The sequence below is a fragment of the Fistularia commersonii genome, chromosome 18 (assembly GCF_037954325.1).
Source record: "Fistularia commersonii isolate RoL2024-O1a breed Wild chromosome 18, RoL_Fcom_v1.0, whole genome shotgun sequence".
In the NCBI taxonomy this organism is placed as follows: Eukaryota; Metazoa; Chordata; class Actinopteri; order Syngnathiformes; family Fistulariidae; genus Fistularia; species Fistularia commersonii.
The window spans coordinates 5,640,291-5,662,370 of NC_141301.1; the positions used below are offsets into that span (position 1 = coordinate 5,640,291).

The 22,080-nt window shown below is 38.1% G+C and overlaps 3 protein-coding genes and 1 long non-coding RNA gene across 5 annotated transcripts; 2 read left to right on the plus strand and 2 right to left on the minus strand.

Moving 5' to 3' along the window:
• Positions 1-1,152: 1,152 nt before the first annotated feature.
• On the minus strand, positions 1,153-3,375 carry LOC147224242 (diablo IAP-binding mitochondrial protein-like). The gene is made up of 6 exons (XM_086164892.1): positions 2,984-3,375; positions 2,697-2,799; positions 2,425-2,550; positions 2,124-2,234; positions 1,907-2,003; positions 1,153-1,724 (listed from the first exon to the last, which is right to left on the minus strand). The coding sequence occupies exons 1-6, from the start codon at positions 3,091-3,093 to the stop codon at positions 1,519-1,521; spliced, it is 753 nt and encodes a 250-aa protein (XP_086021018.1). The 5' UTR covers positions 3,094-3,375; the 3' UTR covers positions 1,153-1,518.
• A 1,729-nt stretch (positions 3,376-5,104) lies between these two features.
• On the minus strand, positions 5,105-10,528 carry LOC147224243 (uncharacterized). 2 transcript variants are annotated; one of them, XR_015107486.1, is made up of 3 exons: positions 10,433-10,528; positions 10,168-10,294; positions 5,105-6,035 (listed from the first exon to the last, which is right to left on the minus strand). It is a non-coding gene; the product is annotated as an uncharacterized LOC147224243 (long non-coding RNA). The 2 variants fall into 2 exon arrangements; XR_015107487.1 differs by lacking the exon at positions 5,105-6,035 and adding an exon at positions 10,031-10,059.
• On the plus strand, positions 7,392-8,328 carry or95a1 (odorant receptor, family 95, subfamily A, member 1). Its single transcript, XM_086164580.1, has one exon. It carries the CDS (start codon positions 7,396-7,398, stop codon positions 8,326-8,328), a length of 933 nt encoding a protein of 310 aa, XP_086020706.1. The 5' UTR covers positions 7,392-7,395.
• Positions 9,963-21,618, plus strand: p4ha3 (prolyl 4-hydroxylase, alpha polypeptide III). Its single transcript, XM_086164893.1, has 13 exons — positions 9,963-10,311; positions 11,402-11,556; positions 11,673-11,893; positions 14,002-14,151; positions 14,236-14,287; positions 14,405-14,559; positions 15,125-15,301; positions 16,637-16,701; positions 16,832-16,991; positions 17,096-17,158; positions 17,365-17,433; positions 17,802-17,898; positions 19,064-21,618. Exons 1-13 carry the CDS (start codon positions 10,124-10,126, stop codon positions 19,132-19,134), a joined length of 1,623 nt encoding a protein of 540 aa, XP_086021019.1. The 5' UTR covers positions 9,963-10,123; the 3' UTR covers positions 19,135-21,618.
• Positions 21,619-22,080: the final 462 nt, after the last annotated feature.

The following is a 22,080-nucleotide window of genomic DNA, read 5'->3' on the forward strand; positions in this document are numbered from 1 at the left end:
TCTTTCAGTCCTTGAATTTTCAATGAATTAAGTCTCTACATAAATTGAGTCACAACACATTATTAGTATTTAAACATAACTAAATCATGTGTTGAGCATTGTGAACAAATTCACTTTTTTGTAATTTTGTAATTTAAACCAGTTACTGGAATTGTAACTCATTGGTTTCAATCAGGGCAGCACGGTGGCACAGTGCGCTTCTGCTTCTGCCTCTGAAGGGACCTTCCTGTGTGGAGTTTGCATTTTTTCACTGTGTCTGTATGGGCTTCCTTTGGGATCTCAAGTTTCCTCTCACAGTCCAAAAATATGCAGTTTAATTTGGAAAATTGCCCAGATATATGAATGAGAGAGTGACTTGTGACTTGTGAAATGTCTGTCTGTACATGTGGTCCTGCAATTGACTGGCGACCAGTTCAGGTCGTACCCTGCCTCTTGCCCAATGGCAGTTGGGATGGGCTCCAGCATCCCCCACAACCCGAAGTAGGATAAGCGGTAAATAATGGATGGGTAGTTTCAGTCATTGAAAAATACTTTTGAATTATCTGCAAAGTTTCTACAGCAGGAGTAGAATATTGTAATTAAATAAATATAACAAGGAAAGACCCTCTTCAAACTGCCTATGAGGCAGCACAAATATATTGAAAAATGTGACCACTAGATGGGGCTGAGAAGGTTTAATCATGGCTGCAAAATCTAGGTAAGAGGATCTTAAACACTTTAAAGTACTCATTTGAATCACGTCAACACAAACGAGGCAACTGATTTTTCTATTAAGAACACAAAAATTCCATCAGATTCTGCAGCTGGTCACTAGGCAATAGTAGGCATAGTAGGCAATGAGTCTTTGTCAATATGTTTCAAATGAGGTATAAAGGACTAGAAATTATGTTGATGAAAAAATACCTCATTGTGACATTGTACATGGGTACACTGTTTGATTGTTGAGAGGAAATAAAAACAATGACGCGCCCTTTGAAAGAGTGAATCTAATCATTTTAGACAATTAACTGAATATGGAATGTGAATCACTTCAATAAACCTTTTTGAACTGTTTAATATGGTTGATTTTACTCCTCAACACGTTATGAAGTTAGATAGACAGATAGCTAAATAGATCTAAATATCTTCAATTAATTTCACCCAGGAAGAAAATGATTGAAATATGACATTTATTTCTCAAGCATCCTTGTTTTTGACAAACCAAGACATACAGAATAATGTGAGAGTCAAAGTTTAACCACAGATATACATTGGGATTTTATCTCCACAAGTTCTGAAAGCAGATGACATTCATTAATTACTTACATACTTAAATAATAATTAACAAAACAAGAATGATACAATGATGGTGAGTAATTTAATTAACCATTACAATCTTATGTCTGTGCCTAAATGTAAATGTGTAAACATCCTACAAACTCAATAAGGAGAAGATGTGATAAGAAAATAAGACTTCAAAAATCACAAGCGCCACAGTTTTTTAAAATATTTTATCTCTGTTTTATCTCAGTTTTTCTCTCAGTCCTCTCGGAGATACGCCTCATGAATGTCATGCTCCTCACTGTTCTCCAAAAAGGCAGTATATTCTGCTATCCTTTGGATCTCCTCTGCTTTTGTTTCTGCCAATTTCTTTTCCATTTCTGCTGATTTTTTTTGTGCCTCCTCCACCTGTGATTGGGACACCTGCAGGAGTGCCCTCACTGAGATGGAGGCTTGCTCAGCTCCTGGTGATAAACAGATGAAAACATTTCTTAAGCCAAGCTCAAAAGTCAGATTAAAGTCCACTTTTCATAATTTCATGACATACTATACACCAAGGTCTATATTATGCAGCATTTCATATGTTGAAGAAACTATACTCTAGGTTAGACATTACAAGCTTTTCTTTCATGTTTTAAATTCTCACCTGAGGTGTAAGCTGCTTCAGCTGCTATCTTGCACAAATTGACTGCAGTTATCCAGGTTGTCTCAAAACGTTTGCATTCATCAAGATTTTCACCAACCTGTCACAGTAAAGACACTCTGCAAATGAGTGTAATTGTACATATTTTTACAAATGGAGTTGAAACTTGTGTGGGTTTTACAACAATTGTTTTTCTAATAAAAAGACAACATAGACTTACAGATGCTCGCTGACCAATGATCACCTGGTGGAGGGAATCTTCCTCTGCTGGGGTCAATTTTCCCAGTGAAGCCAAATATCTTCTTTGCAGGATATTGAGTGTATCAACAGACTATGGAAAACAGATGGAGAACATACAATCAGAGAGGATATAGCATACTCTTTTTCATCAGTAGCATCACACTGCCATATTTTTTTGATAAACAGGCATGACAAGAGAAAGTTTAGATTTGTAATGCACTGATGTTATGCCAAGGCTATGTCAGTTGCATTATTTTTGATATGATGACGTGAAAACTAACTTTTGAATAATCTGTGAGAGTGTTTATTAGAGCCAGGGTGCTCTGAGACAAGAAAGTACTGGAGCTGTCCGTCACCACAGAGACTGCCCTCCTGACAAGGGAATCATGAGAGAGGCTTTCCATTTGCTGCAAACAGGAAACAGACATTAGTTTTTTCTCAGTCCTTCATTTTGCCTTCTTCTCACACTACAAATGAAAAACCCCTCCAGAGACAAAACTGATGCATTTGTAGGAAAAGCTTCTCCTGTATGAATGTGTATCCTGTCACTCACTTGTGTATAATGGACAGCTTGAAGACTGTGGCTAAAACTAAAAGGCGCAGCACTTGTGTGTGTAGAATCGTTCACTTTCCCAGAGTTGATGACAATCTCAGATCTGATGTGAATAAAAAAAATAATTAAAAAGCAGAATAAAAGTGTAGTTATATCAATATTGTTAAATGATGTATTTACTAATCAGGAATTGCTCCAATATGACAAAAAAACATAAGCTGAGCAAAATTGGTGGAATACAAAAAATACAGTTTGAGTATTGGAAATGCAATCCCTCTGTGTCTCACCTGAGGAAATTAGTGCAGGCTGCTGCTCCTCTCCTAAAAACAATCCTGCTGGTCTTTGTCTGACTTTGTAGACGGTTGGCACAAACTGAACACTGACGAACGACTTGCATATTTGCAGAATAAGGTCTGCTGCAAATGTAAAATTTATTTGATATGATCTTTATAAAATGATTTTCTGACGGATTATCTTTTTTTTCTTTTCTTTTCTTATTTTTTAGAGTTGCATCTACTGTCACCTCACTGCTGAACTTGTCTTGATAACATCAGACAGAAATGCTATTCTTTTTAGTGGCTTTCTTTCTTTGCAGTCCTCTCCATGATAGTCAAATTTGGTGTCCTGCTAGTATTTGTAGGTCCTGCACACCGTCTCATTGCGCAAAAAACATCGATCTGTTGACTCTACCTGTGAATGTGCGTATATGACTTTATCTTAAAAGCCCACAGAGCCAGATGTTACGTAGGTTTTATAGAGTCTGATGTATTATTTGCTCTCTGGCTGTATCTCCTCATACAACTCATGTAACAACTGATCAGTAAAGCAGTAAACACGTTGGAAATTGTCATTCATTGATTGCAACTGTCATATCAAATAAAAGTTTAATAATTTCGAATGATACAGTTATGTCCTTTCTTTCGAGTCTTTATTTTGTTACAATGCCTATCAATTGCCACTCACTGTTTAGTGGCATAATTGATCAAAAACAATTTGTGTTGATTAGATTAGATTTTTTGCCGGATAATGTATATTTAAAGAAAATCTCTGCCCCAAATTTGCAAATGCAATCAACTTAAGATCTGCTTATGGTGTCAGATTATGCAGAACCCATGAGCTCCAGATTTCAGCAGCGTCTTTCGGAGTGATTTTTCAGGAACTGGTTCAGTTTATATCAACTCCCTAACAAAGGGAGTGGAATCCTCGGCTTGCAGGAGACCAGAAAGAGAGGTAATGGCTGACTTGTGGAGGGCTTTGTAGGCAAACAAGGGATTTTTACTCAGTCTAGCGCAGGAATAGACGGGAAAGGGAGTGAGAGTGTTAAGATGAAAGTGTGGGTGGTGGTGGTCAGATGTATGTGATGATGGCAGCTCTTTTTTGAATGATTCTGTGAAGATGTGCACATTAAATTCACACCCAAAATTGTTCCGCATTTTTTGTACTGTAAGTATTTGTAGCATTGCCTTTCCGCAATGCATCTCAATGAAATGAATTTGCTGTTTTTATCTGATAAGTTAAGAACACATTGGCAGGTGGTTGAAAGAAACAGTTAAGCTACAAGTTTATGGATTCAATCCAGATGGATTAATGCCTACAAGATCAGAATTTGGCTGCTTTGACAAAATAAATAAAGGAGATAAAATGTATCATACTCTAAAATGATTCCCTCCCCTATAACTTAGTATGAGTGAGCTTTTGATGTTCAGTTGTAATATTTTAAGTGAAGCCCATGAAAACCTCTACCAGTTTATTAAGACAGAACCAGATGTTTCTGCCCTCAGTTTTAAATGCAAACAATGTTATGTGATCTTTAAATGTGAAAAACCTAAACCATCATTTGAAATAAATGCTCTATTCTTATATGAACCTTGTTGCAAAAAACATGGAAATTCTCATAAAGTCACATTTATCTGGCTGAAATAAATCTGCATAAAGGGAAAAATTCACAGTTGTTTTAAAATAGTTTTTTTCCGATCTGTCAAGTGACCAGAGCAGCACAGTCAGCATGTTATTTGTGCCAGCTATTTGCAAATATGGTTCTTAAATTAAATAATTTACAAAAAGTTTGACCATAGTATTCATTCTGTCAAATCACCAGGAGATAATGTTTTACTCAGTTTGTTTTGGACATATTTTGGTCCCTGCTGTCCTGATTATTGGTGCAGGACTTGCGTAAAGCCCCAGGGAGGTGGTCTCCTGGAGTCAACTTGTTTGCCAAACAAATGAAACTTTAGATTGCACAACCAGACTCAGGAGCTTTACGTTAATAATCAGCCTATCTGCTAATTACTAACCAGGCAGGGAATAAAGGGCCCAGCTCTCTAACCATGCTCTAGAGATATTGCATACTCGCCTCTGCATTTCTTCTGACTTATTAAAAGTGTAAAAAAAATCTTTACTGTTTACAAACAGCAGTTTGAAACAACATGTTGTTTGAAACAGCTGAAACAGAGTTTGCTTTCTAATACGTTTCTGCTCCAGTGGAATCACTATTAAATCTGTTTTCAACTTGAGATTACTTCAAGATATTGAGCATTTGCTATTCATAACCTCACATGCAACCAATGCAAATGTTTTTGAACATGAGAAATCGTACCCCGCACCACCGATCAGTCAAAATATCACACTGATATGCATAACCATAGCTTTTTTTTAAATTATTTTGTAGTAAGTTCTTCTTTGCTGCGTTGGTCAAACTTTAACTAATGGTATTTTCTAATTTACCGATCACCTTTTCTCCTCAGAAATGGGAAGATTTAAAACATCAATTTTTCAAAACAGTATAAAAGGAAAGAATTCTACGATGACAAAAATGAAATATTTAAAGGTTAGCCTTGAAAGGTTGAGACAGATTTGAAGCATTTAAAGATGAACAAAATGTTCAACAAAATGAACATTGAACAAACAAAATGCCCCCCCCCCCCCGGCAAACCTTCAAGGGTATTTGAAGTTCTTTAAATTCACTTTGAGACTCCCTGATCACACCCTGCAGCCAACTGAAATACAGCTTGATATTATGAAGTTTAATCTTGAATCAAGGTGGCAAAGTGGAGCAGTGGTTAGTGCCTCATAGTAAGGACCCTGGCTGGATTCTCCCAGGGTGCCTTTCTGTGTGGAGTTTGCATGTTTTCTCTGTGTCTGCTTGGGTTCCCCAGGGTCTCTGGTTTCCCCTTACAGCCCAAAAACATGCAGAGGGTTAGTTGAAAATCATCTAGATGAGTGAACGAGAGAGTGAATGGCTGTTTGTCTCTATATTTGTCCCTTGGATAAACAGGTAACCAGTCCAGAGTGTACCTTGCCTCAATGACAGCTGGGATAGGCTCCAGCATCCTGACGACCCTGTGCAAAATAAGCGGTAGATAATGAATGACTGATTGAATCTTAAAAAAATCAAAGTTGTTAGGTGTTTCAGTGGGCAAAACATCAGTTGTAATTCTGTTATAAAATGATAACCCAACACATTATCTGTACAAGCTGCACTAGTCAGATTATACCTGCAATGCTCAGACAACTGGATTGTATTAGCAGCAACTTTCACAATGCAGATCTAATCTTCCGACTTCTGCCCGCACAAAACTGCTATAGATGACTTTCTGAAATTACTCTGAATAAGATATGGCCTTGAACAACTGAGGTAACTCACTAAAAAATGTCCTATCAGCAGATCCAGTGTTGTGACAACAATCGATACAGGAATCTGCCACTGAAGCTGGATAAGTTCCCATCGAGTCTTTTTATTTGTTTAAATCTGCCTTATAGGGTCATATCGTCTTAACTCTACCACCGCAGCTCTCCAGTCAGATGTTCTCACAAATGTCTACTGAATAATAGCAATGTGTCAGGGTATTTTTTCTCTCAATATCTCTGTCCCTATGTCATGTTTGACTAATGAACACAAGTTATAAAAATGCAGTCAGAAGTTCATTGCCTTTCTTTCCATAAATCTGCTAAGGAAAACTAAAAAGCGTAAGGCAGGTGCTGTACCTCATGAGGTAATTTGGAGTACTTCAGGTGATACATGACAATTTTTTAAAATTATTTTTGTATAAATACCAAATTGAGACTGTAAAAAACATGTGAAAAGATATGCATGTTCTTTTGATGATGTTCAATAGCATGAGCATGACTTTTTCCAGTACATTTTTAGCTGCTGTAAACATGATGAAGTCGACACCAATGTTGTTTCAGTATTATTGCTTTGTATAAAAAGAATAAAAATAAATTTAACTTACAAGCTCATTCTTCGGTAAATCAGACACAGTAATAGTGTACTAACCCTCTTTGGTAGGGTTTGTTTACAAATAATGTGAAGAATTAAGGTTTAGAAATACATGCATTAACTGCTTATGAGAATCAGCTTGATGAGGACAGCAGGAAATTAGTAGTCTCTAAGGGATTACGGTTAAAAATACCTTAATGAGAAGAAACAGATGAGTTCGGGGGAAGAGGGACGTTTCAACATTCTAATATGAGACGGAGCAGTAAGGCTCTTCTGTCCAAAGAAGACACTCTTTGATGAGGGTTATTCTGTTTCAGACTGTGAAATAGACTATGTGCATTTATCCTTGCACCACATAGATACATTTTTAATCATAACACTGCTTTATAGCTGTGGTGCATTTTAAGAGATTTGTTTGAAGATTTGTTCCCCCTCCAATTGTTTTTTCCATTTCAAGGGTTTTGCCTCTTCTCTATCAAAATGCAGGATCTGGGTGATTTTCCAGGCAATTCAACGTCTCAACGAAGCCTCTCTGTGATTATCAAAGTGTGTGTGGTTATACCATTTTTTGGCATCTTCCTCTGCTGCATTGTTGTCATGCTTCATATCTTTGCATCTCACAAGCACTTTCTGGACACCACGCGTTACATGCTGTTTGCCTGCATGCTGATCAATGACACGCTGCAGCTCCTATCCTCTGTGCTGCTCTTCCTTTTTGTCATGGGCCAGGTCAAAATTGCTGTCATCTGCTGTGTTCCTCTGCTGTTCATATCCACAGCCACTTTCCAGAACACACCCTTAATCCTGGCCACAATGTCACTGGAACGCTATATGGCCATTTTCTATCCATTACAGTGCCCAGCTGCCTGGCGCTCAGACAAAATCTGGATCATTATATTGTCTCTGTGGTTCATCAGCTGTATCAGTCCTGTCATTGACTTCTCAATCAGGGAACACAGTCCAGCTCTAGATATTGCCTCAACCCCTGTGCTTTGCAAAACTGTGGTGGTTAGCCCTGCTCCAGTACAGGGATTGTTCAGGGCTGCTTTGAATGTGCTCTTCTTTGCAGTTGTAGCTGCAATCATTATCTTCACCTACATGAGAATTATGCTGGAAACCAGGAAGCTGCGGCAGGACAGAGTGTCCGTAAACAAGGCCATGCATACTGTGCTGCTCCATGGCTTTCAGCTGCTGCTCTGCATGTTGGCCTTCACTCACCCCATCACTGAGACGCTCACCGTGCTGCATGCCAGCTGGCTGCCAGAGGACATTGCCTTTTTCAACTATTTCTGTTTCATTCTCATTCCACGCTTTCTCAGCCCTCTCATCTACGGTTTACGGGATCAGTGTCTCAGGAACTACATAAAGAAAATGTTTATCTGCAGCTCTGAAAAGGTTACGCTAATACTCTGATGAGTATTAGGATAAGAATAGGATCTGAACACAAAGACAATCCTCTTGGTCAAATTATAACTGCAAAAGTGTGAGAAACTTTTTCATACTATCCACATTTTCATTTTTGTGGACTGGTTTTATGCATGTACTTTCTCAGGGAAGGACATTCATTAACTAAATATACTGAAATTAGATTATCTGATAAAGAATTGTGTGTATGACTGTGTGTATGATTATATTGATTATTAACTCTATATTTAAGGTGACCTACAATTGTCTGAATTGTTACTAACACATCATTCCCCCATTGTTACTGCAGTGATTAATACACACATACAAAATTATGACATTGTTTAGAGTGCTGAATATTGCGTGAGCTTTAAATGATAAGATAAAAATAAAATTAATTTTTATTAAAAAAAAAAAAAAAAATTAATAATTTCACTGGTTTAATTAACAGCAGAAGAGCCTTCAGGTAGCATCAGTTCAAGGAAAAAAAAAGCCCAAAGTGATTGTGGCTGTATTAAGAAAAATTGTGGGCGTTTTCATAACCTAACACTTCTTGTCGTCAGAGGTCCTAGTCACTGCATTTCAATCTCAACAAGTCATAAATTCCTTGGGTTGGTCCTTTACCTCAGAATAAGTGTTGATCTTCAACTATTTTTTGAACCACCTACCAGACGCATCCTTGGATTACTTTAACTGGAATGATTGTAATAAAGCCACCTTCTTTTAAGAATGTACGTTATTACTTGGTGTGAAAGGTGAATTTTTGAGCTTTAGTTGAGCTTTATCTGTGCCGCTTTATACTAAAAGGCTATTTTCACATTTAGAATCAAAATGTACAACTCTTTGATGCTCACTGAAAATCAGATGTCGATGTGGGCTCAGCAAGCAAAAGCTGGTTCAAAATGATTTTCAATCCATCCATCCAGTTCACTCCATTGGGCTTTCAGAAGGTAACAAATATGGAGTAGAATTTTTGGTGAAGCAGGACACATATTTTGTCAAGTGATTCAGGTTGTTTAAATATAGAATAAAATAAATTCAAACTAAATAAAATTATATTAACAATATGAAATAAATAAAATGTCATTGTCATACTGACTTTAATTCTCAAAGAGAGAGAATGGATGCACTTCATCATTTGTGTGACATGTGATGCATACTTGAATTGAAGTTTTGAAAAGCATTTATCGAGCCCAAAGTAGAGCATTGTAATCCAAGTTTTAACTGGACAGTTTTTTTTTCTTTTTTAAATCTTAGTCAAAGGTTCTCTACTACCATCTACCACCAAGAATAGGAGTTGTTTACGCTTGCAAAAGCTGCGAGAGGTCTGATGCTGTACCCGAATCATACCTGCAGGCTTCGCTAACTCCCAAATCCAAATGATATGTCCTACATATATATCTTTAATGAAATACATTGTTATCTGTTTAAAAACATAAAATGTTAAAAAAGAGAAATAAACAGTAAAACGGATTGCAAACAATGCCGTGATTAATGGCTTGCTGCTACGGGAGAACTAAATAAATATTCAAAACTATATGGACTGATGTCTAACCAAAATGAACATTAACTGCAAAACTTTTGAAGAAGTCGGTGAGCGCGGTACTAAAAAGGGGGTGTAGTCGTACTTGACAGTTCAAGCCGCGGGGCCTGTACCACGGATGGGTGGTGAAAACTGATATCGTCTGAGGGAAATCCTAGTGAGGAGGACCGCGGAGCTAGTCGCAAATCCTGAAGGTCCTGGACGGTGACAAAGAAACAATTGGAAGGGGCCGGGGCAGAAGGGGAGGAAGCCGTACTGAAGATGAAGTGCAATGCATGTGTTTATCTAAGCTGGGGTTTCCTTACTTCGGCCGTGATCAACGCTTCTTTAGGGGAAATGTATACATCCCTGTCCAACGTGCAGCGGGCGATCAGTGTTGAGCGGAAGTTGATCAAATACCTGAAGACTTATATTGACCAGGAGCTGCAGAGACTGGAGGACATTAAGCGGTGAGAGTGTCGGGCTTGATTTCAATGTACTTGGTCATTCGAATGTCCAAAAAGCAGTCAGAATGCTCGAGTCATTTCGGTAAACTATCTGCGGAGAGTAAAAATGGAAAGTAATTCTTACCGAGTGCTCCAGTGATGACGCCATCCTGGCTTAACCAGACTGAATGACTAATTATGGAACAACTTATTTGACAAAAGCTCACGTGGTCATAGTTTCTGGTTCACATCTGTGAGATGCTGCATTCAGATAGACTCCTAAGGAGAGAAAAAAAAAAGCTCACGTTACGTAGTGCATTCATTTTTAGCTCTCTATGTGTCTGGGTTGTCTAATGATGCCTTAAATCCTGTATAGTAACTCGCTGAAGAATCAGATCTGATTTAAACTGGCGATTACACAAACTGAATAATTTGTTGTATTGCAGTCAGAAACTTTATGTCAGAGTTCCCTTCAACATCATCTTGAAACATGAACAGACAAATTTGTCGCAACCATTATTTTTGTAGGAAGTAATGATAACCATTACAATTTAAAAATGATTTGGGTCTGTTGTACTTCAGAGCACATAAATATGCAAATATATTTCATCTCAGGGAATGAACTGCTGGGCACAAGATGTCTCCTATTCCACTGAAAAGTGGGCCAAGATTTGATCAAAATATTTGTGATGTTAAAATTGTCGCCCCTTTTAACATCAACCTTTAACTGCTTATACAGAAAACAAACTAATTAATGAATGTCAAAACAAAAAACTGTAAAAGCACTATTTGGGTATAGGAACAAGAACAAAAATCACTTAGATTACATTAGGGAGGCTTTAAACTATATCAGATGAACATGACTTAAAAAGTTCTAATTAATTTTTATGTATTTAATTCAGTCATTTGTTTATAGAAACTACTAATGGTGAAGTAAACAAACAAATTCAAGGAAATACGATCCTGGTTTGGTGTTGCTCTAAGCGCAAAGGTGAACAAACTGTGTTTATGTAAAGGATTTTACACAAGTCTTTTAAGTGTCAGATTGTGGAAAATGATTCAGATTTCTCTTATTTTCCTTTGAGATGTCCAAAGTCAATGCTTTCTTCCACAGTTTTTATGCCAAAGTGTCTGATCTTCATGATGAGGTTTACAAAGGCCCTGCGGCTGCAATGGCAAACCCGCTCATGGCTTTTACCCTTATCAAGCGCCTGCATCTGGAGTGGCTTAATGTAATTCACAGCACAGAAGCTATGGAGAACACACAAGGTTTGCTTAGTGTTTTCATGAATGGACACATCTGATGTGCCCATTGTTCCCCGCAAATTGTCACACGCCCCTGTTGTCACCACCCCTCAGCTGTCTTTTGGTCTACTGGTGTCCAGCCCTCAGGTCCAGTTTCAAAGAAGAACAGACTAATCTGCCTGTATTGGAAGATCTCCAGGGGGCCGCAAAGGGGTTGATGAGGCTACAGGATGTGTATGCTCTGCATGTGGCAAGTCTTGCAAGGGGTCGCTTCCAGAGAGTGAGAGGCAAACTCATTGATATCTACGTGCCTAGAGTGTCTGTCCCCCTGTCTGGTGATGACTGCTTTTTGGTTGGAAAGGTAAATTCATTACTTCCCTTGTTGCTTCAGTTGTATTTACTTTTTATTTTACCTCTACTATTACGGGTTAATTATTCTTTATTTTAGATTCATCCTGTTATCTGTTGATGCTTTTTTGAAGTAGTGCAAGTGAAAGGGTAGTGCATGATGGTGCATGTCACTGCTAACTTCACACACCAGGGCTCTGCAAACAAGTTTTACTCCAAGCATGTCAGTCACTGATGTGAGAATCCAGAAAGCCTGCCTGGGGAAAAATGGAACTCTTCCCTGTTATCTGGCTGAGCTCATGCAAAGATCTTAGATGAGTATGAAAGCTAAAATTTTCCCCTCACAGCTTATTCCTCTGTTTTTGCTCATTTGTTATTTGAAAGGACAGGACAGGTCCCCTCCTGGCTGTAAAAGACATTATCTCATTCTGCAGAAAGTGGGTTGGATTGAACCTCACTTTCACTTATGCTTAGGCTGAGATGATTTTAGATGTTCTGTAAACAAGGCTCGGACGTTTTCAGTAGGAAAACCATCATGCAAGTGCTTTTATACGTGTCTTAAACAATCCTTCAAAACCAAGAGGCCTTTAATCAGATGTTTGGAGCTTGTAGATTATTTTGGGATACGAATGAAAGCATTTTAACAATGATGCTTTTCTTTGGTTAGCTCTCCAGAGATCTTATTAACTAATTTTAAAATGTAACCAATTCTTTCATGTCTGTCTACAGTTTCTATAAGACTGCTTAATTTTAAGTTATAAAAACATTTTTACTCAAAGTCTGACATAGCACCGTCTATGCCATATTAACTAAATAATTTAAATTTTCAACTTTTTTGCAAAATTCCTGTTGTCATGGACATGCTCCCCACTGCCTTGCTCATTTTAAGGTAATATCTTGATGACTTATGTAATTTGTTGATATTTTTTATGTATTGTAGACTATTTTGTCTTCAATAGCTAGCTGATTTAATATAGCATTGTTCCCATAAACAACCAGTTTAAATTTGCAGACTTTATATCCACTTATCTCAAGCAATGCCATACTTGAACATTGGGTGCAAATCTTTGCTGGCTGATTATCTTATTTAGGGTCTCTAATTTGCTGGAGTGAGATTGTGTACGTCAATGGTACATTGTATATTTTGTTTATTTGTGTTCATAGGGGTTGTGGGTATCTTTGACCGACAAAGCCCAGTTCCAGCCACCTGTGCTCTCAGGCCTTGATCTGACACTCACTTCATGAGCTCAGCCCCAGGGGCTAGAGATATTGTTAAATGTGACTCAGAACTACATTCATAAGATAAGATAATACTTCACTGATCCCAATTGGGGAGCAGCACAGCAGCAACACAGGGCAAAATGACCTGTATCAAAAGACATTACGGGACAGAGTAAATAAATACAACAGATAAAGACATTTAAATGAACAGAGACAAGAACAATAAAAGGATTAAAATATATAACAAAGTGCTACACAGAGTTGGAGTTGGAGCAAATTGACAGTTGCAGGTAGTGGCCAGTAGTACAGATACTACAGTACAGTTGGAGGTCAAAGTTGTGTGCTGTCCAGACGCTGTTGTACAGTTTGATGGTAGGGGGAGCAAAGGAGGGTTTGAAGCATCTTCATGTAAATGAACCTTGAAGTGTTTTTTAAAGATCAACAGATATTGAGCTTCAGACATTATTAGATCTGTTGTAGAATGGAGCAGGTGTAATGTCACAATAACCTCTTGGTAAATATTTTAGCTACATTGAAGATTGAAAAACTATAACAGAGTCTTGAAACTATAACAGAGTCATGTTTTAAGAAGGAAATCAACTCAGAGCTATCCTGATTAATCATTATTTTTTTTGGAAAGAAATAGAACTTACCATTGTTAATAGTTATTAGTTTTTTTTAACTATCATACCTAAAATTTGCTGCTTTACTTCCAATTATTGAAAATATTTTAAAACAAGCAATTATTCAAGAACTTGCACAAAGGAGTTCTAGTCAATTAATAAATTATATTGTTTTTTTGTCACCTAAAAGAGTGCCAAGGTTAAGACAAAATTGAAGGATTACAAACATTTACTTTACAAGAACAAGTTAAATGTATTTGAATGTTACATTTCTCAGGTGGCCTATGACCAGGAGGACTATTACCACTCAGTGCTTTGGCTTGAGGAGTCAGTGCGTCTGTTCAGGCAGACAGAAGGTGTGTGGAACCCTGAGAACGAAGGAACTTTGGAGGATGCTCTGGACCATCTAGCCTTCTCACACTTCAAAGTAAGTTAAGGGAATTATGGTGCGGGGGGGGGGGCATGCACAGACAATAAAACTCATTTAAAAAGTGTCATGTGTTTAAAACAGACAGGAAATATCTCCTATGCCCTGGTCCTGTCTCAGGAGTTACTGAATCATGGTATTTTTTTTCAAAGTTGGCCTTTGGCCTTTTGCATGTCTCATGATGCCTTCCTTCTTCTTCCTTACTCTGAATTTGCTTAAGGAATGATGCTGCTGTTCTGTATTTTTTCCTCAGATCCAATGAATGAAAGAGTTTTGCTTAATGTAGAGAAATATAAGACTTTGCTGGTTAAAAATCCTCCTGTATCAATCTGCCTGAAGAGACCAACTTCCAATCATTTAAGAACCAGAGACACTTACGAAAGACTCTGCCAAACCCAAGGATCACAGGTAGCCCTCAACAATAAAACACAAAAGATGATTACAAAATTAAATTATTCTTTAGATGTTTGGGGTATTGATATAAATTACTATAAAACAATGAATCAAATACTTTAGAAAATAATGTTTTTTTGTTTTTTTTACCCTCTTGCTATGTTAATTGTTTTCTGTCAATTGATCAGAATGCTACAAGTAGTTTTCTCTTGATTCAGTGGTATGAGTAGAATATGTGCTTCTCGATTGCACATTCTTCCCTTCATACTCTTAACCGGATTCTACGTGTGTTCCTTCTTGTAAAATTGTAACTGTTCTCAGGAGTAAGTTTCAGCCTCCTAGGATCTCCTGTCCTTGTAACCACATTATACATATATGGAAAAAGGGAAGAGGTGTTTTGTATTTAAATAATTTTACCATCAAGAATCCAAGAGATGTGATCCTGTTCTCTCACTGCAGTGTTTATTCTGGAATCAGTTCATTTATTGAAATGTAAAACAATTTTACAGTCTCCTTAGCTCATGAGGTAAGAGACCAATGTTGGAATTAATAGACTTAAAAGGGATATTTTTTCCAACAGCCGATACATTTTAAAAATGCCAAACTCTTCTGTGACTACTTCACCAATGGCAGCCCTGGTCTGCTGCTGCTGCCAATGAGACGAGAAGTGCTGAGCCTGCAGCCTTATGTAGTCCTATACCACAACTTCATTACTGAGGCGGAAACTAAAGACATCAAGAGGCTTGCACAGCCGGGAGTAAGTGGCAGCTGAGGGGTTCTAAGTCATCACTCTTATAAAAATGTGTCGTCTCCCAAGGAAGTACTCTGTGAACTGTGGATGTTTTTGACCCCTATAAGAACTTAATAGTGTTTAATCCTAGCTTTGTGATATTGAGTGCTCATCGAAAGCAGTGGTGGGCTACATGTTTTGTGTTCAATGTTCAATGAACATAATCATCGGTGTGAATACAGCATTAATACCAGCATGGGTATTCTGAGAAACAACCTTTCATCCATATTTAATGACTTTGGTTTATTTTATTTCTTTTGTAAATAAGTATGTTAGGAAATAAAACAATCTTGGAGCCAAGAATTAACTGCAAAATTCAGCCTGAAGAATTGATTCATTTATAATATCAAGAGGAGTATTGATCAAAAGAAGTAGCCCCTTCTTTTAGTTGTGCAGTCTTACTGTTGGAATCTACTCCTTCAAGCCAAACATACGCTTAATTCTGCAGGAAGAATTCTGGAAAGACCCTATGGAGGGCCATTTGGTCTGCATCCAAACATAAGGAATAAGGAATACATTACTACAGAACTTGGCTGAGTACCACAAACTGTCAAATAATTCAGCTCTACTCAACTACCACAGTTTTGTGTCCTTTTATAGCCTATCTGAGAGAAACAATGGATAACGTCATATAAATGAATACTGCAGGGCCTTGTTATTAGAGACCCTTACTGTTTACCCACTAATTGCTGATGGGCTAATACGATATGGATTGTCTCTACAATAATTTGGCATTGTTCAAGGCATTTTCCCGTCTTCCATCAGATGGAAAGACTTGTACTTATTTCATCATTTGTCAGCTTGTGGGTTGATTACAAACAAACTCTGGAGTTTCATACTGGTTTGCAGTGGTGTGCAGAATTAATTGGCTGTGAGAGTTATTTCTACTTTATTCAAGGATATACTCTGTATATTCTGAGTAAAACTATCTTTATATATGGTTTCTTGGTGACGACATGATTAGTGAGATAATAGTTGGAATTAGGTTTCATACTGTATTTTCTGTACTTTTCTGTACTTTTTCTTGATAGATTGATCCCTAAATCATTGGGCATAAACATCCTATTGTACACTCTGAGTAAACTGAAAAATAATGAGACAAATATTCAATCAGAGCCTCATGTATGACATGAACATTAATTTTGGTAGGTTTGGACATTTTTGTTCCCATCATAGTTCTGATTTTGCTTTCTTGACATGAGATGATGTATGAAGGCTATGAATCAAATTCCGTCTGTCATTGGAGCCAAATATCAGAGCTCTATATAAACATAAAATCCTGTTTCTCTCTCCGCTGAAAAGTTGAGAAGATCAGTTGTAGCCTCTGGAAAGAAACAAGCAACAGCGGACTATCGCATCAGCAAGAGGTACTCAAGACTTTTTTTTATAACAGACTGATTTTTACTAGCAAACGGGAGTGTGACTTTAATAGGCAGGACATATGACAATAGAAGGACTTGTGTAATCTTCATCTTATGTCTTTCATCTTATTTGTAGTGCATGGCTGAAGGCCACCCCAGACTCCGTTGTTGGGAAGCTGGACCACAGGATTGCCATGGTCACAGGTCTGAATGTGAATCATCCATATGGAGAGTACCTACAAGTGGTAAACTATGGGATTGGTGGACATTATGAACCACACTTTGACCATGCAACAGTAAGTTGCTGATCATAGTTGTAACTGTGTTTTGGACTGTGATACATCCTTTATGAAGCGTCTAATAAAAATAATTCTGTGCTTTCTCATTTGCATGCGCCCAGTCTCCTTCAAGCCCAGTATTTACACTGAATACGGGTAATCGTGTGGCAACGTTTATGATATATGTAAGTAAAGTGTGACCATGAGTATCATACACCAAATGAGAGACAAAGGAGTTCTTTGGCAGATTCTTACTGGCTGTGTCCTATGTACAAAATTATTTGAGGAAAAAGAGGCTAGCATTTTATAAGGTTTGGGAAAACAGTTTGGTAAACTTTGTGTTGCTTGAACAAACAAAACACAAATTTCTGAAGAAACTGGCATTCTCCAGCTCAGCTCTGTGGAAGCAGGAGGGTCAACAGCCTTCATCTACGCCAACTTCAGTGTTCCCGTCATGCAGGTAAAACACAGAGAAGTAGCTGCTGTTGTCTTGTCAGTTTGCCTGAAGCTATGTAAAATTTTCACCTCATTCTCTGCTCCTCTCACATTCTGTGCTGCAACAGCCATGTGATTTCTGACCACAATATAGCTTTTGTACAACATAGAAGAGCCTTAATTTCTCCTATCAATAGGAGAATAAAGTTTATCTTATCTTAGAAGTAATTGCGGTTCTATGGATTGTAGGTCTGCCGTTGAAGATGAAGAATGCTGTCTGTGGGGGTTTTTCTGAAACTCAAACTAATTTGATGATCAATAGAACAATGAATGACTGCTTATTTAAGTGTGTTGAATATTTGTCTGTAGTTTAAAAAAAATGTTCAATCACAGAAATCTGCAATCTTCTGGTGGAATCTTCATAGAAATGGGCAAGGGGATGATGATACCCTGCATGCCGGCTGCCCCGTGCTTGTTGGAGACAAATGGGGTGAGCATGAGCTGATCAAACACATGAATTGTTAATTCTGAGCAGAGCCACAAAAGGAAAGATAAAGATGTCACATTGTCTTTTAAATATTCAAGCGTTTTTTTTCTGATAATACTTTTCCAGTTTTGCACATTTTTCTTAGATTGGAGGGGCTCTTGCTCACAAGCCAGTGACATGTCTGTGTTGCAGTATTCATTCTCAAATATTACCAATAGTAGTTCAGAGACTGTGTGGTCATATTGAAGGCTCAACATTTGCTACTGGTTGGCAGCTGAAACGTGTGTCTGAGAACCAGCTAATGTTGCAACATGGGATGAAACATCACACAAAGCTACAGTAACATTTTCCTGCATGACTCATTTAACTATCACCATTGCAATTCAACAGATTTTCTTTTGTGGGGTGAGTTGTCCTCTTAAGATAGCTTTAACTTTTTTTAATTTCTGTGTTATGCAAGGAAGAGTTTATAAAAAGACAGCTGTTAAAGTATCAATCTTAGAATTCTCAATTTTAAACTTGAAGTTGTGAGATAAAATGAAGAATTTTGTAAAAATACCATAATTATAAGATAGGCTGCTGGTATCAAATACAGAATTAAAATTTCTTTCAAAAAGAAAAGAAAGGGAACAGACAAAACTTTCAAAATGCCTTCTCATTTGTTTTATCTCTGTGAGGGACAGGCTCTGTTATTGTCAATTACAATGCTTTGACAACATTCGTTATTTCAACTTTCTGACTGTGACAGTTCCAAGTAGTTTGTTGCCTGATGCTGGCATATTTTGAGCTATTAAGATTAATTGCTGTCAGACAAAATAACTTCAGGTTAACAGCAGAGTTAAGTCACAATTATGATGTTGAGACTTTTGGTTTGGGCGGAATTTTTACAAATCTACATGTCATTTTCTTAAAGATGACATCAATTGTCAAAGAGTCCAAGGGATTAACCTCTGAGGTTGATGTATACTGTAAAATAAGTTGTTTGTTGTCTTTCAGGGGAAATGTCTGAAAAATTTAATACATTACCTAGTAGTATAGTATAAGGATGTCTCGATTCCTTGTTAGAATATCAAAGACTTTGTCCCATTGTAATATATCACTTTAAGAAGTGGCACTTTTGTTATTTTGTGTGTGTTTGAACAGTTCTCAACTTGTTCTTTCATTCCAGTGGCAAACAAATGGATACATGAACATGGCCAAGAGTTTCAACATCGCTGCAGCTTGAATCCTGAAGAGTGAGTGATGGAGGTTTAGCAGGGACCCTTGAATACAGGAGCCAGCCTCTACAGTTGTTAGGCACACTTGCAAGCTGGAGGATGGTGTAATTGAAAGGGTAACCTCACAGTCAGGAGGGGGATTACCACTGCTTGAAGCACTACCTGCAACTTTGACTGCCCTGGGACATCAAGCAACCTCCAATGCAGATGACAAAGTGCTGCCATGGAAAAGGATCTTGCAAGGGTCGGCTACATATTCTGCGGGGTAGAAAAGGAGTAGGGCAGCTGACAATCAGACTCTGATGGACAAAAGTCCTCTCGCTTTCACTGGCCAATACCAACAGACTGAGAGGTCTTTGACAGAACTGATCTGGTTTCAGTTAACAGTGTAAAATAGTTTTGTTCCTGCTACAAACTGATATGTAGCACTCTTTTCTACACAGGGCCAATGCCAGGGTCTGTCATTTCAAGTGTTTTTTTTCAGGTGCTCAGAATTCCAATTTAAACTGCGCTCCAGTGAGATTTATATAAGAGTATGCACTTTATATATTTTAATACAAAACAGGTGCTTTTTTTGTCAAATGCCATAGTGTAGGTAAAAAAATGCTGTTTCTCTAAATATATACAGTATATCATGTGATTGGTCCTCAAAAGAAAAAAAATATGGTATTGCTATTCATGGCTGTAATTTAAGGTTCCAGTGCTTTTGTAATGGGTTACTTTAAAAACCTTTGAATCAGAGCTGTGGGTTGGAGCAATGACTTGCAGAACAACTCATTGGAAGTGAGGTTTTTAATTCGCCTCTGACTGAGCCATGTTGTCACTGCTGACCCATTTGGTCATTGTATTCTGGTCTGATGAAACTGGCTCAGGAACAGGGCAGAGGATTCATGATCAACTAGCACCTAATTGAACTGCTGGGTCTGGCTGTCATTAATCTTACTATAGCTGGCTACCCATCCTCGTCATCTACATCAAGTCTGAACACACACAGCAGCCTTTGTCTGCACACCACTCATATCTCAAATATACATGTCTAAGTAGGTCATAACATAATCCACCTCTAGACTATGTGCGGTGGGACATTCACAGTATTAAAATTCACTATATGACCCCCAGCCACTGAGGGGCACCTATATGTGACTTTTTGGAAGGCACCCTGCCGTTTGAATGGCAGGGACCTGTGAAAATGAAAAATATGGGGGGAGTTAGAGGCAAATGCCTCTGCGTGGTCTCCGTGATATCATAGATTTTTCCCTCCAGAGTGTACACAAACCGACACATTCCCCATAATCCAATGGGATATTTGTAAAACAAACTATGGCCCTGGGTGCACATTAAATGTATTTTTTCGCCTCAGATAGATGGGTTGATGCTTTATATGTTAAAAGTATTTTAGTTCAATTACATTGAGGTTAAGGAAAGGTTAAGAATGCATCTGAAATAGCTACATTTAGATGCTAAAGTCTCTAATGTTTTGAATAAATACTTAAAACAGGCACATTGGTCTCTATGATACCAATCTATTCTTTGTGTAACTTGATAAAAATAGGTTGATTTGTCCCCTGAAAATGATCTTTGGCTCTACAGGACTGTCTCAGAAAATTAGAATATTGTAATAAAGTTCTTAATCTTCTGTAATGCAAAAAAAGAAAAAAAAAAAGTCACACATTCTGGATTCATTACAAATGGAATGAAATATTGCAAGCCTTTTATTATTTTAATGTTGCTGATTGTGGCTTACATCTTAAGAAAACTCAAAAATCCTATCTCAAAATATTAGAATATCATGAAAAAGTATTTTTTTGTTTTTTTTAATTGCATTACAGAAGATAAAGAAGTTTATCCCAATGTTCTAATTTTCTGAGACAGTCCTGTATGCTTTCACAAATACTTGAAGCAGCAGTTTTAAATAGATGTCCTGGAAGGAATACATTTAAATGAATCTTTTCAAGAGTCTAAAAATCTTCAAGGCTAAAATCCCTGTTAGGAGACACCATCAGCTACCCCTCAGTGTTCCCATGATCATCACAGTAAACATGACTACAGAGGGACAGGTTGCTATGCACCAACCGGCAGCATGCCTCAGCTCTGGTGGCAACGCATGGACAGGACCATCTCTTTAAGTTATAAGATAGATGTACATAGAAATGTACAAATTGGCCGTCAAACGACTGAATTGGAGACGACCCCCACACAATTAAGGAAAGCAACTCATCACAAGCCTACGAGTGAGAAATATAAGACCACTGGCGCCGTCTGCTGGTGCATTAGAGCCTGGCAGTTTGGCTCGTGGTTTTGAACCGTATGATCAATTTGCACATTTGTAATAGATTTTAATATTGATAGAGTATGTGATTTACCCATAGTAAAGATGTGTGTAAAAATGTCTCACCTTCAAAGTTGATTTATGTGATATTTAAATGACAACGTAATTGCGTTTTAGCATTTTTATTTCAAGATGGCACTAATGGTAAAGGTAGAAGTACCAAAGGGCAAATAAATGGCATATGATGACTTGCTGGTTGGTTTGTATGGTTAGCAGGGGAAAATTATTTATACAGGTTGCCAAAATACAGAGATGGTAGATGGCAAGGACATACTGCACCCATCCATCCATCTTCCCCCGCTTATCCGGAGTTGCTCGGGCAGGTGCCTGAGCAGCGAGGCCCAGACCTCCCTCTCCCCTGCCACATGGTCCAGCTCCTCTGGAGGGACCCCAAAGCATTCCCAGGCCGGCCTTGAGACATAGTCGATCCAGCGTGTCTTGCGTCTTCCCCGTGGTCTCCTCCCAGATGGACATGCCCGGAATACCTCCCCTGGGAGGCATCCTGATTAGATCCCCTAGCCACCTCGTTTGACTCCTCTCTGCGGAGGAGCAGCGGCTTTACTCCAAGCTCCTCCCAGATGACCGAACTTCTCATCCTATCTCTAAGGGAGAGTCCGGCCATCCTGCGGGGGAAACTCA

Coding starts and splice junctions, on each gene's coding strand:
- LOC147224242 (XM_086164892.1), bottom strand. CDS start 3,093: ATGCAAGTCGTTCGTCAGTGTTCAGTTTGTGCCAACCGTCTACAAAGT. Junction 2,235..2,424: donor CTCTCACAGATTATTCAAAA/GTTAGTTTTCAC, acceptor TGTTTTCCATAG/TCTGTTGATACACTCAATAT. Junction 1,725..1,906: donor TGAAGCAGCTTACACCTCAG/GTGAGAATTTAA, acceptor GTTTATCACCAG/GAGCTGAGCAAGCCTCCATC.
- or95a1 (XM_086164580.1), top strand. CDS start 7,396: ATGCAGGATCTGGGTGATTTTCCAGGCAATTCAACGTCTCAACGAAGC.
- p4ha3 (XM_086164893.1), top strand. CDS start 10,124: ATGAAGTGCAATGCATGTGTTTATCTAAGCTGGGGTTTCCTTACTTCG. Junction 10,312..11,401: donor AGACTGGAGGACATTAAGCG/GTGAGAGTGTCG, acceptor TTTCTTCCACAG/TTTTTATGCCAAAGTGTCTG. Junction 11,557..11,672: donor AGCTATGGAGAACACACAAG/GTTTGCTTAGTG, acceptor ACTGGTGTCCAG/CCCTCAGGTCCAGTTTCAAA.